Here is a 14748-nt window from a genome sequence, read left to right as displayed (position 1 = left end):
CTGGGGCTTCGATACTGTCCTTTAGCTTTTTTGCTCAAGGCTAGTACTACTTGAACCACAGCTCCATTTGGGTTTTGTTTGTTTGGGGGGGGGGGGTAGTTAATTGGAGATAAGAGCCTCATGGACTTTTCCTGTCCTGGTTGGCTTTGAATCAATATCCTCAGATCTCAGCCTACTGAGAAGCTAGGATTATAGGCATGATATCCGACTTAAGATGAAATTTTAAAGGTCTTGATAAGAAGCTGGATGTGGTGGCCCAGGCTTGTTACCCTAGTTTCTCAAGAGGCAAAGACTGGGTGGACAGCAGTAATAAGCCCCAGGCAAAAAGTTAGGAAGACCTATTTCAACTAACAAGCCACAGCTAGTAGCACATTTCAGTGGTGTGAGTGGTATAGCACAACTATGGCTTGGAATGTGAAACAACGGGTTGACTTTCTGTCTGTATCACGATTGGCCACCAAAGGTACACCCAGAGAATCTTGTGTATCTTTCCATTTTGACAATTACTTGATTCTGCATTCAATGAGGGCAGCTCTCTCCCTCTCTCTCTCTCTCTCTCTCTCTCTCTCTCTCTCTCTCTCTCTCTCTGTCTCCCCTCCCCCCTCTCTCTTACAAGTCTGTATCCTGATGTCCTGAGAGGCTGTAGACTGTGGACAGGTTAGTGGTCTCAAGGGAGATCACTAATTGCAGTTGCTTGAGCATGGTGCACACATGGTTAAAGAGGAAGAAAGTGTTAACATTGTTTAAATGAGTTCTGGTCCATGTTTGTACACACATGCTCTTTTTAAAAATTCTGCTGGCATATTGTTTACGGTGGGTACTGGCAAACATCACATCTGCTTGCATCTTGCTCAGAATCTCAATAACTCTATCATTCAGCCCTGGTGCTTATTTCTCTTCTAGGCCTTTGTGGAGAGTCGATAATGCCTGCCATCTGCCACAGAGCACATCGCTACCTGCCAACAGGCAGGCTGGGGTGACCTCTGCCTCCCCACCACTGATTAGTATTCACACGCTAGCTTATTAGGAATGACCCCGCCAGGCCTCTTCGTTTCTTTGCCTTTGCAGTGGTTGGCGGCTCACCTGGCAGGCACTGCAGTGAAGGAAGCTGAAGATATAATCAGGGGATGTAGGCAGGCTTTGCAAACCAGATGGCATCTCCAGTCCCGTGGCAGGGGACTGACTGCTAATGCAAACATGGATTCCTAATACCATAATGGGTTGTCTCAAGAAAGCACCCAAGAAAAGCATCATTAGAATGTTTTAAGAAATCACTCAAGTGTAATGCATTAGAGATTTTTCTTAGCAAAGTATCTTAAAGAAAGGCCAGTTGTATTGAGGAAGATATTTGAGTGAACGGAGATTCTTACTATATGTTTAAACAGATAGAAGATAATGCAAGCCTGTCAAACTGTACAAACTTCTTTCTCTGGAGTGGATCTTTGAAAGAGAAGATAGAAATGAGCTAGAATATGTGCCTATACTGCATATATGCCTAGAATGTATATGCCTAGAATATATATGCCAATGTTTGTACAAACTCACAGTTGTATTCAAAACATCATATGATTTTTCTGGTCCAAGTCCAAATTTTTCTTGGCAGAAAGGAAACAAGGGTTCTTCTTGTATGTTTAGTATTTATAAAGAAAGAAAAAAGCTTATTTACCTGCCTAATACTTGGTTTACTTGTTTGATATTTATTTTGCAGTTTATGGTTAGTCAAAATTTTGAACTAATTTTTACTCGTGTGTGTGTGTGTGTGTGTGTGTGTGTGTGTGTGTGTGTGTGTGTGTGTGTGTACCTGCCAATCCTGGGGCTTGAACTCAGGGCCTGGTGATCATCAGCTTGTCTCTCTCTCTCTCTTTTTTCTATCTGAGAATTTTTTTTTTGGGAGGGGGGGGGTCCGGTCCTGGGCCTGAACTCTGGGCCTGGGCGCTGTCCCTCAGCTCTTCAGCTCAAGGTTAGTGCTCTACCACTTGAGCCACAGCACCACTTTCGGCTTTTTTTTTCTGCTTATGTGGTGCTGAGGAATCAAACCCAGGACCTCATGCATGCAAGGCAAGTGCTCTACCACGGAGCCAGCTTCCCAGCCCTGAGAATTGTTTTTATTCTTAACTTTTGGTAGTTATACAGGGGAGGTGCCATTTAACAAAGCAGTACATGAAAACAGTGCATCTTGCTCTGTGTCACGCCCTTCAACCTCAGCCTCCTTTGATTCACTCCTTCCCTTCCAGTTCTCAGTGCTGCGGTATGTGTAATGAATTATGGACTGCATTCGTCCCTCCCCTCCCCCCCCCTTCATTGTCTACTCTTTTCCCCTTAATTGCAAGTACCCATTTTTGGTGCTTATTTTGTTGAGCTTTGATTTAGTATTTCTTTAAAAATATACTATTTAAGATCTCCATAGTGTTTATTATGATTTATTTAATTCATTTGGAACTGCTTGCAGTTCCAAAAAGCTTTTGAGCTTTTTAGGTCAAGGCTACCACTCTAGCACTTGAGCCACAGCTCTACTTCCAGCTTTTTTGGTAGTTAACTGGAGATTAGAGTCTCCTAGACTTTCCTGCTTGGGCTGTGGCCTTCAATGTGATCCTCAGATTCCAGCTTCCCAAGTAGCTAAAATGACAGGCATAAGTCACTGGCACATGGCTACAGTTTAAATTAGGAGCCTTATTTTCAGAGGGACTGAACATACCTTTCTTCTTCTGAAGAGTAACCTGTAACTGGATATTGAAGATTTCCTGGTTCCCTAAAGTTCTTATGCAAAACTTGACCTTTTACCAATATTAGCAAACATGTTCCTAAAATAACTTTTCCCAGTCTTGTAAGAGGTATAACTGGAAACATGTTAAAGTAAGTTGATACAAAGGAAATATGAGAGGATATTAAATTAAAAATCTTAGCTTTTGGGAAAGAAAGCAAAGGTACTTTCAACTTAGGTTGTCAAGACACATTGGATATCCAATGATTGTTTTCTTTCTTTTTTTTTTTTAATGGGAGCATGTATTGGACATATATTACATGCAGCATTTTTTTAAATGCTTAATTTGCATTAGCTCATTTCATCTTCACAATACCATGTAAACATTCATATCCCCATTTTACAGAGGAAACAGGCAGAGATTAACAGCAAAGGATCCCACATGGGTTATATTCCAGGCATTTGGGATCAAGAGACTGTTCTCTTTAATTATTATACCAGTATTCACTACATATACAACCATGTATTAGAGAGTAATTTCTTTTTTTTAATTTAATTTAATTTTTTTTTGTGAACATACTGTACAGAGGGGTTACAATTACATGGGCAGGATAATGCGTACATTTCTTATCAAGCATTGCAGCCTCTTCCTTTGTTTACCCTTCACATCCCTTCCCAGCCTAGAGAGTAATTTCCATGAGCAAATTCTCTGAATTGGGTAAGAATCTTCATGACAAGTGGAGGGAGCAGACACATGGAGAGAGGGAAAGAGAAGGTGGGTCAGCAAATGTAGTCGTGGTCCTCAAGATACATGAAAATGGAATGAATGCAACTTGAGGATATGGTTGGTGTTGGAAAAGTTGGGGGCGAATGATGGGAGGGGTGACATTGATCAAGATGTTTACTATCTATACACTTTGAACAACTAAAGATAATTAAAAAGATGAGAATGACATTTTAAATATTTCCCAAATAAAATGTGTCCTTTAAAATGCAAGCCAGAAGCCGGGCGCTGGTGGCTCACACCTGTAATCCTAGCTACTCAGGAGGCTGAGATCTGAGGATTGCGGTTCAAAGCCAGCCCGGGCAGGAGAGACCGTGAGACTCTTATCTCCAATAAACCACCAGAAAACCGGAAGTGGCGCTGTAGCTCAAGTGGTAGAGCGCTCGCCTTGAGCTGAAGAGCTGAGGGACAGCGCCCAGGCCCAGAGTTCAAGCCCCACGACCAACAAAAAAAAAAAAAATGCAAGCCAGAAGAAATGTCTCACTTAAGTCACAAAATAGGACTGGATTTTTTGATTCTTTTGTACTTGTTTGCCTGTAAGAAGCTCATGACTGTGAATACACATTACACTATATACCTTGGGATGTTCAGATGGCGTGCAGAAATGAAGACACCAACTCAAAAGGAATTCAGCAAGGTAAAGTTTTCTTCTGCAGAGGGTGCTCCATCTGCCCAAAGTCTGTCATTCAATCAAGCACGCACACAGAGCAGGCAGGCTGCTCTCTTTTTATCCCCGACCCAGCAGGCCCTGCCCCTCTCCTTGGATTGGCTGAGCTGGGGTTCACAGTCTGCGAAAGGATGTGGCTTAACTAGCAGGAATGGGATGCAACTAAAAATCAGTGAGCTTGTTACAGGATGTCTTAAGTGTAGCAAGGAAAATGAAGTAACAAAAACATAATTCCTGGCTTGGGCCAGGAACTTTTCAGAAAAAAACAACTCACACAAGACTGACAAACACTTTGATAGAAGCAAAACACTTTGCTAGAAAAGAATGCTTTCCTCACAAATGTAAATGCTATTCAAATTAAATGTGGATAATGAACACTGGGGCCTGACTGCTAATGTGCTGTTATCTCCCTCTCCCTCTCCTCCCCCTCCCCCTCCTTCTCTCTTTCCCTCTCCTTCTCTCTTTCCCTCTCCCTCTCCCTCTCTGTTCCTCTCCCTCTCTTTAGAATAAGTGGATAAGCCGCAGCCCCATGCTACAGAGAAGAGTCTATCATTCCATGGCAGCCATCCAGAGGAAGCTTTATGTTCTTGGAGGCAATGATCTGGATTACAACAACGACCGGATTCTTGTGCGCCACATAGATTCTTACAACATGGACACTGATCAGTGGACCCGTTGCAATTTTAACCTACTGACTGGCAAGTATCTGATTTAAAAATTTAAAAAATAAGTAAACAAAATCAGGGCCAGGTACTGGTGGCTCACTGGTGTAATCCTATCAGGAGGCAGGAATCTGATGCTTGCAGTTCAAAGCTAGCCTGGGCTGGAAAGTCTTGTGAGGCTCTTATTTTAAAATAACCAGCAAAATGCCAATGTGGCTCAAGTGGCAGAACTCTAGCCTTGAGTGAAAAAAACTCATATATATATATATATATATATATATATAATATTCAGAGATTTTAAGTTTTCACACTTGTTAAGTTAAAATTTGTTTGCTTAGAGTTTTAGACTTTTTTTTGGTACATCTCCAAATTTTAAGTGCAGAGTTGGTAAAGCAACTTGCTTTATTAATCAGAAAGCTGTGCACTCACTTTTTCTCATACAGCATTATGGACTCATTCAGGTCAGTGGACACCTACTTTCTAAGTTCCTGTATTACCTTTGTACACATTCTCATAGAACCAAAAGAGTCATGCCAGGGCTCTTATCACGAATCATATGCACATATTGATACAGGTAGGAGGGACAAGGTTCTGAGTTAATAATTCTTTGCAGAAGCAATACATATTTGACTTCTCACTGTTCCATCCTCTTTTTATTTCTTTTGAGTTCAGGAGTTCAGTGATATGGTGCTCTTCATTATTTGTCACTGTCGAATACTGTTTTCTGGGTGTAGTGTTCTGGAAATGAAACCTTAGTAGTTCTGTACAAAGGGGTTTCTGGCCACACATCCTCAGCCAGGCGTAGGTGTGGTCCCTCCCCGCCTCAAAAAAAGAATGAACGAAAAGCTTCTTCCAGACTGGAAAACATTGTCTCCCTTGTCAGTATTATTAATATCTACAAAGGAGCAAGGAAAATCACAAACTCAAAATTCCAGAAGACATTTTAATATTTTGAATGGGCATCAGTCACTCCCAGCTGTTGTTGGAGAGGTACCATTGGGAGCAAACCCAGAGACTTCAGTGCTTTGCATTGAGACCGTTTTTTGCAAAATGATTTTTGAGGCCCCCTAGCAAGAACTGAACTCTCAGTTGTAGTGGTACCTTAGACCCTGGATCCTTGGATCTGTTATTCTGCCTGTTACAGAACCCAGCTTATTTATTACTCCAGTCAATCCTGTGTCAGCTCATCAATAAAAAAGACTCTTTCGCTTCAATGGCCTCCAGGGAAGAATATGTGGTAGTGAGTTATTCTCTCTTCTTTTTTCAAGTGGGAGGGGAAACCTTTCATCATTTTGGCGTGTTAGTATCAAGAGATTATCCAGGCTGGTCCCAGCTCAGGCACTTTAATATAATCTTAAAACTGTTGTATATGTAAAAAAAGGAAGGCTAGCAATTTTATCTATTGTTTCTGCTATTTGTCTTCATTTGAGGTGTGCTTGGGGCATGGTTCTGTTTTATTGTCTTCTTGGGAATGCAGTTGTTACTTAAAAGAATGTAAGCATTTGCCTTAAAGGCATTTGTGGGCACATGAGGATTTTTGTTTATCTAAAATATACCTGATTTTCATTGCTATAAATTAATGGCATATTTACAAGAGTATGGAGCTTAGCTCTATATACCTTTATTGCTTTGTTTAACTCTACATTTGACTAACTTGGCTGTTAGCAAGTGTATTGGTCTGGTTCAGACCTGACACAGTTAATTCTTTTGCATTCTGGAGGCAGTGATTAGTTTCTACAAAAATCCCATGGAGTATATGAAATATGCCAAAGGGGGAACTGTCTTCCTCAGGGGCAAAAGGGTTAATTAAAACATGTAAGAAATGACTTCTTTTTTTTCTTCACATCCAATTCTTTTTACTTTAGGCCAGAATGAATCTGGAGTTGCTGTCCACAATGGGAGAATATATTTAGTTGGTGGATATTCAATTTGGACAAATGAGCCTCTGGCTTGTATCCAGGTAAGTGGTTGGAGTTCCTTTTGAAGTTGACCCATGTACTTTCATTGGTTTGCAGTGCACCCATGATGGAGGACATGTTTACAGATAGAGTTCAAGGCCTATTTTGGGGATGAGTGGGAGTTGTAACCAGTTCAACCACTAAACTCTGCCCTATCTCACAAAAATAAGACATGTTGAAAATGAAAGTGGGAAAAAGGTTTAAGTCTACAAGTAAACACACTTGTCATGGTAAATGACAAAAAAAATACACTGAGATACGGCTAGGACAGGACTTTAGACATTTATACAATGACACCAAAGGAGAATATTCTTAGGTTCAATAGCTATGAGCATATGATCATATAAAATGATACTTAGAAAAATGAACTCCAAGGAATGGAAACAAGAGGTTTTATGTTATTTTGTTGCTTCTTGATTTTTTTTTCCTTACTCGTCACTGTTTTCAATTTCTGTACCTCTTTCTTTGTATGTAAGTTTATGTTTGGGGCAGGTAAAGGGGAGAAGACATGGTGGGACAAAGGATGAACAAATGCAGCAGTGATACTCATTAGACACTATGTTGAAAATGAACTACACCACTGTGTGGAAGTGGGGTTGGGAGGGAAAGGCTGGGAGAAAGCAAGAGCTGACACTGCTCAAAAAGAAATGTACTCATTACCTGACTTACCCAACTGTAGCCCCTCCGTCTATCACCTCTACAATAACAATTTTTTTTAAAGATTAAAAAAAATGTGAATCATATACTGGAAACAGGGAAAGTGGGATGACTTACCTTTTGTGACAGATCAAAAAAAAATCCAGAAAGTTTTGGTAATAGCCATTCAAACTCTGAAAACTACAATTGTCTCCTCTTCATTGCAACGTGTTCATTTCCATAAATGCCACCTACAATGGTGTTCTTGTCTTGGGCAGTCTATGAGCAGGGGCGGTCATGGCTGGTGTGGAAGGGACAGTCTGTCTCAGACAGTAGCCCTGGCACATCTGTATATGAGTGTGGGAGAAGCCCAGGGCAGCAGGTGTCAGCTGGGCTGTTCACAGATGCAGCAGACTTCACTGATTAATACTTCATGCATCTTTGTGTATTACTGTTTTATAATTCTTTAAGTTTTTCAGTTACATAATCTCTGATAAAAAATTGATTTTTAGCTATGACCTTTCTTCTGCTATCAAGAAAAGTGTGCTCTTTTAACAACTCTTATTATATGAGAGGTATTTGGGAGTGGGGGTTGGGGGGAATGAGATAGTCTCTCTAGTAGCTCAGGTTGGCCTCAACTTGCAGTACTCCTGCCTTAATCCCCAAAGTGCTGGGATTATAGGCACATATTATCACGCTAGCTGATTCTCCTTTCTTCTTTTTTGGGGGAGACAGAGGAGAAAAGGGGTGAAGGATGATATTGATGTTGGAATTTAGAGCCCCATGTTGGCTAGGTAGCTTCTGTTACTCCTTGGACATACCGTCAGCCTACAGGAAGTTTCAACAACTTCAATATTTTTCAGGAGTTTGATTCTTCAGTAACATTTCATAAGATATATATATATAGAGAGAGAGAAAGATGTATAATTTCATGGCATATCTATGATATTCACACCATGTATATGATATATAACATGTAGCATATACATAGCCTATATATGATATGCATATCGTATATATGATATACACCAAAGGTACTTATTTGTTAAAGTCCTTTAGTTTTCTTTATTGCCAGTACTTAATTGTTGTGTTTAGTTGTATTTCCCTGTACCCATATGGCTTATATTTCCCTGTATTCATAATGTTATCTTTTTTTCTTCTTGAGCTGTTTGCCAATTTTAAGGATTTAAATATCTATCTAATACACATCCAATAGAAAAAAAAGTCAGCAGCACAGGAAAGACATAAAAAACATAATTAAAAGGCAGCCACATGGATGAGATTCCCAGATTTAATAATTAGAATATATTTTCATAGCATACCTGGAACACTTTGATAATAAACAATCACTAAGGAAACTTTAATAAATTTCAAAAATTAGTATTATGCACCTCTAATACAATGCCATTAATCTGACCTCACCAAAATGTACCCCTGTAATCTTGAGATAATAAAACACCATATAAGCTAAGGATTAAAGAAGTCATGATGGAGTGTTAAAAAAAGTCCCAGAATTGTGTGACAATGAAAGCAATAAATCAATAACTAGCAACGATTACAAGATAAATGCAGCGTAACAAATTTACAAAATGATTTAAAAATAAACTCAAAGTAGAAAAAACAAACGATGTGAACGAATGAGGAAGTGATAACAAAAAAATTATCAGACACACATACAAAGCATCATAATTTTAAAGGAGTTACTTAAGGCATATTTCGCAGAACAGCTTATCCATATCTTTTGGATCTCAACAAATGTGCCTGCTGTTTTCACCTCAAGAATGGCGTCTGTCTTCATCCAAGCATCCATGTGGCAGTTTTCAGTCTTTTAGGTTTCTTCTAATTTTCACTTTTCAGAATTGCTAAAACATTGAACTGGTCAACAGATAGCTCTGCTCTGTAGTGGTGGAACCCCATTTCCTAAGTGCCTTTGGAAACCTCATTTGACTGCTTGCCAATGGAAGTAAGTTGGAACTTACTTATCATTACCTTGCAAATTTTAAGTATTTATGGTGCATTTCCATTCATTTTCTTATTGGATTAGTTTAAGGAACAGAACAAAAGTTAGTTATAACTTAATTTTATAATGATCTTGGCATACATAGCAGATTTAGGAGACCACAGGCTGCCATAATTTAAAGCTTTTTCCACATCTCCTGTTTTGGAATAGTCTTGAAAGTATGCATGTAAGACACAAGAAAATTAACAACAAAACATCAGAATCTCATAATTTGCCTTCCCCTCCCCCCAAGAAAACTTTTCCCATGATGGATCAATAACTAAATACACTATGTTGTTAATGTCTGTTCTCAAGCAAAATAGGTTACCTTCAAGAGATGAAGTGGCCTAGAATGGTACCCGAGGCCACTGAAATATTTAAACGCTTCTTCCAAATTTGGTATTCGAAAGAGTATTTTTTTTTTTAATTTTCATTTTAAAGCTAGGGGCTGGGAATATGGCTTGGTGGTAGAGTGCTTGCCTAGCATGCATGAAGCCCTGGGTTTCATTCCTCAGTACCACATAAATAGAAAAGGCTGGAAGTGGCACTGTGGTTCAAGTGGTAGAGTGCTAGCCTTGGGCAAAAGCAGCTCAGGGATAGTGCCCAGGCCCTGAGTTCAAGCACCACAACTGGAAAAAAAAAAAGTTAATTCCTGTTATTAGTGGCATAAATTTCTCCTGAGACTTGCAATAAAATATTCATACATATGTATATGTATATATATATATGTGTGTGTGTGTGTGTGTGTGCTTAAAAACTCATCATTATGGGTAATTCTGTTGCTTTTTGCTAAACAAAATCAAGCAAATCCTGTTTATTCCCTAGAGGCTAGCATATGGTTCTATAAAGCACAGATAAATTTGATAAAAAAAATTTAGCCTTTATTATTAACAGAAAATGTGCCCATATTACCATATGGTTGTCACTTAAGAGATATTTGGAATAAAAATTGTCACAATTAACAGACCTTCCATATATCATGTTTTTGAATTTTTAGTTATTGACAACTGGTTGCTGATGATAGGATTCTTTCTGTACTAAAGCTGAAATTTGTTTTATGGTTGGCTACAGATCAATTCTTTTGGGGCATTCAGCATAATATATTGATGGTTGGAGAGATTAGTTCCATGTTCAAAAGCAAGACACTTCTTTGCTATTGCTGGAAGAATATCCAATAGGGAGGTAAGCTAGTGGAAGACTGGAATAGTGATCTGGAGAAAAGGCTCATGAGAGAGAGAGAGTGCACACTGAAAAGTATAGCACAATGGCAAAAACCACAGGCACACTCAAATGATCAAAGTTTAAATTTTTGTGTCATAAATTACTAATCCATATAATCTTCAACCCAAGGTTAACCTATAAACTATTCATCTCAGGCTGATTAATGGAGGTTACTCTCAAATAGCTCAGAGATCGTTCTGTTAATATCCAGAAGGACTAAAATTCTTTTATTCCCCCCGTGAAAATACCAGCCAATAGCCTGTCTCATTAGATGGATGTTCAGGACCCTAGTTCAAGTTCATTTAGTCGTCACTTGTGAGATTTTTGGCCCCTGGGGAAGAAGCATGTAGGATGCAGAGAAGATATTCATTTCATTTCTGGCTACTACTTTGATTCCCTGATTCACCACAAGGAGATCCAACAAGAGAGAAAGCTAGATGTTCTTGTTAGTACTTGTTTGCAGATTGAGCTCTGGACTTGTTAGACAGAGACTTATGGATAGATATACTAGAAACAGATTTCTACAAAGTGAAGGTGCTCGTTTCTTATTTGTGAGTACGTAAGCAAATGCCTGGCACAGGAAATAAATCTTGGTGTGCCATGGATGACAAGTACAATACAAGGGAGCAGCTGTCTTAGTGTGCAAGTGATAAGTCTGTTTCCAGATCACTTCGACTATTCTCTTCACTTACTATGTGTTCCTTGTGGCTGGAGGATATGCTGCCAGTCTGGCATCGCCTTCTCCCAGACGCCTTCTTTCTGCCAGTTTACAGGGGAGTATTTTGGAGAAAAACTGCCAAAGCCTCATTTTCCCCTTGCAGATTAAATACATTACATCTGCTTAACATTTGCAGTCTCAGTTGGCCCATGAACCCAGACAAAAGCTCTCTGGATGATTACCTCACTGTCATTTTACCTTTTAAGAATGGACCATTTTAGGGGAAGGGATATTGTTGAGGGATTTTATAATCTTGCTTTTTTGGGGTTGCCTCCTTGAGCCTCAAATATTGGGAAACTTTACCAGTCAAGTTACTGTAAGTTACTTATTTTTTAATCTGTGTATCTACTGGCTTTCTTCCTTGTAAATAGAAGATAATATGATAAATACTACATGTTCTCTACTTTTGAAATTTGTTGAAATACTAATCAAAATCCCACTGAAACTTCCCTTTATCTTATCGAGAAGGCAAGTGATACTTGTCATACTTATCTTGAGTTTCTCAAGAACAAATGTATAATAATCAAGAAAATGGGGAGGTATTCAAAACAACTGTAGATGTGATACTGCAAAAAGATGCACAAATTACTGAATGGAACAGTTTATACTTAGTGTGAAAGAGATATTCTAAATTAGTAGTGATAGGGCAGATTTGTAAATGGATTGGGAGAAGTAAAATTCATTTGGGGGAGAAAAACAGCTAAAAGATTGATGATCTTTTGTTCTAGGATTTAGTCACACACACCCCTTCCCCATTAGGTTGGACTTCCAATTTTCCAAGGCTCCTTTCATCTCAAACAATGTATTAACCATAGCTAAAGTGTTATTAAGGGGTTATCATACCAGGAACAGATGAAGATGTGAATGGACGAAAACATTGAAGATCCATGGCTGGAGAACACCTATTATCAGGACGCAAGTGGAGAAAAGCAACCAATGCCCACTATCAACAGGATGTCAAAGATACCTTGTATTTATTTTTTAAATCATCAGTCCAAGGGAGGAAAGGTTTTAAATGAAGTAAAGTCATGATACTGAAACAACTGAGGACTTTAAAAACCTGATGGATTTGATGCAAGGGATGAGAGCATCGTATCTGCAGAAACACTAAGCTAGATTAAATCGGGTGATAGTGGGCACAGATTAACAAGAGACACATACAAGAAAAGTTGTAACTCTAGATTTAATTGGAAAGGGAGGGGGTATAAGTTTCCAGAATAAAATGAACAAATATTGAAGCTACTTTGTTATTCTATGTATGAAACAGGTGCTCAGCTACAGTTCACCAGTTTTCACAACAAACTTACAAGGTTTTGTTTTCTTTATCTTAAGGGCAAGGACTTGAAAACAAGTGTAAAGATGCTACCTATAAACTAGTTTGAGTGTTACTTAGCCAGTCTAAGGAAATTTGACTAAGGATAATGCTATCGTTTTCACCACTGTTCTTAAGCTTGATTGTGAGTAAACATTTCTGGGATTATTTTAGCAAGAAAAACAATTCCCCAAAAGGGTTGGGGATGATGGCACACGGAGTTTAAGTCCAGATGTCCTGACAGATACATACAGCATTGTTGTAAGTAGCCACCTGTTGTTCTTGCTTTGTAGGTTCTAGATGTAAGCAGAGAAGGCAAGGAAGAAGTATTCTATGGGCCTACACTACCTTTTGCTTCCAATGGAATAGCAGCATGCTTCCTTCCAGCCCCATATTTCACATGCCCCAACCTTCAAACTCTTCAAGTGCCTCATCACAGAATTGGTACCATCTGAAAAGCCAGTGCTCTGTTAGTAACCATCACCGATGGAGGAAAAATCAAGTTTGACTTCCAGATAGTGGACTTGAAACTCCTCAGTGCTCAATGCTTCCTTGTCTTCTTTCATGGGTCTTCAATTTCAGATAAAAAGTAGCAAAACAATTTTCTAAAGTACATTATTGGGAACTTTTCTCTGTGTATGTCAACATAAAGTAAAAATATGTTTGACTTTTATTGTGGTGTAGCTTAGTGCCAACTGAATAGTACATTGTTTTTTCATGGGTCTTTCAATATTCTTTGTACATGTTCCCAATCAGCACTGTCTAGGACATGACACAGCTAAGGCATTTTTTTTCATGCATTAGTTACCTTAAAATCTTTTGTACTTGCTCCCTTTACTAGGTTAAACATTGGCTTGTAAATTTTCTTTTCAAAACTTAACATGAAGTCCAGCTCAGTAGATATTCAACATTATGATGTTACAAATTTTTAGGTACTTTTATTCAAGATGATATGTATACTAGAAATTGAAATATCTAGATCTTTCCACCTTGGTTATTTTGACCTTAGGTAAGAACTTTATATAGTGTTCCATTTCTCCCACCTGTTAGAGATGGTAATAACTGATTTCCCTATTAATTCAAAAGAATGTTTAGAAGATCAGGCAAGCTCTGAAGCTATGGCTAAGGGGGAAAAAGTTATGCAAATTTAAGGTGTTTTGCTGTGCTGGGAGCCATGTAACTTAATCAGGACATGATTTTTAAGTTTAAAAATGACTACATAGATCCTAGAATAGTGTAGTATGGGATAATGACTTTTAAAATCACATGAGACCTGTTTTTATTCACTAGGAAGAAGGGTATTTACCAACACCAAAGATATCCCCACCCATACAATCCATGCCTCAAACAGGAACTCCTTTACATTTTACAAGTCGTGTAGTTAAGTACAACATTTTAAAGCTAAAAAAGACTAGTTGTACTAAATATGATACCATCAAGTGCTTTGACATAAATTTGAACCTAGAATTGGCATTCTAATGAAGTTTCCACTTGTTTTAAGGAGATGTCAATCAGGAGGACTTGTGGGATGGTTCACTTGTAGCAACACATTTTATTACTACCACCTTCAATAATGCATACCAATTCCTTTATGGGCTAAGTTTTTGGGTCTGTTTTGTGTATAACAAAAATAAATAAAACAATGTAATAATCACATTTGAACATAAATTCTATGTGACCTGAGTTTCTTCTCACCAGGATTTGAGGTCATCTTTATTAAAAGGAAGACTTTATTCTGACTTGACTCTTATAATCTTAATCATTGATCAATACATTTTTTTTTCTAGGAAACTGTCATTTTTAGCCACGTAACTGTTCTCAGTTGTTAAATATGAATGAAAAATGCATTGTTTTGAGACAGAGCTTTGCTATGTAGCCCAGGCTAGTCTCAAACTCATAATCCTCCAGTCTCTGCCTTCAAGAAAATCTTATTATCTTTTTTTTTTTTTTTTTTGGTCGGTCGTGGGGTTTGAACTCTGGGCCTGGGCGCTGTCCCTCAGCTCTTCAGCTCAAGGGGAGCGCTGTACCACTTGAGCTACAGCGCCACTTCCGGTTTTCTGGTGGTTTTATTGGAGATAGGAGTCTCACTG

At 38.6% G+C, this 14748-nt stretch overlaps 1 protein-coding gene across 1 annotated transcript in view; it reads left to right on the top strand.

Moving 5' to 3' along the window:
- Positions 1-14394, top strand: part of Klhl32 (kelch like family member 32) — a 144588-nt gene extending 130194 nt beyond the window's left edge. Inside the window, exons 8-10 of the mRNA XM_042679572.1 lie at positions 4658-4850; positions 6680-6774; positions 12952-14394. Of these exons, the coding sequence (XP_042535506.1) occupies positions 4658-4850; positions 6680-6774; positions 12952-13113 (450 nt within the window). The 3' untranslated portion in view covers positions 13114-14394. The remainder of the gene's footprint in view (positions 1-4657; positions 4851-6679; positions 6775-12951) is intronic.
- The last annotated feature ends 354 nt before the right edge of the window (positions 14395-14748 follow it).

This window comes from Dipodomys spectabilis, unplaced genomic scaffold, assembly GCF_019054845.1.
Source record: "Dipodomys spectabilis isolate Male_0828 unplaced genomic scaffold, ASM1905484v1 ptg000053l, whole genome shotgun sequence".
Lineage (NCBI taxonomy): Eukaryota > Metazoa > Chordata > Mammalia > Rodentia > Heteromyidae > Dipodomys > Dipodomys spectabilis.
The sequence above is the reverse complement of the archived record's forward strand: the minus strand, read 5'-3'. Positions and strand labels throughout refer to the sequence as shown.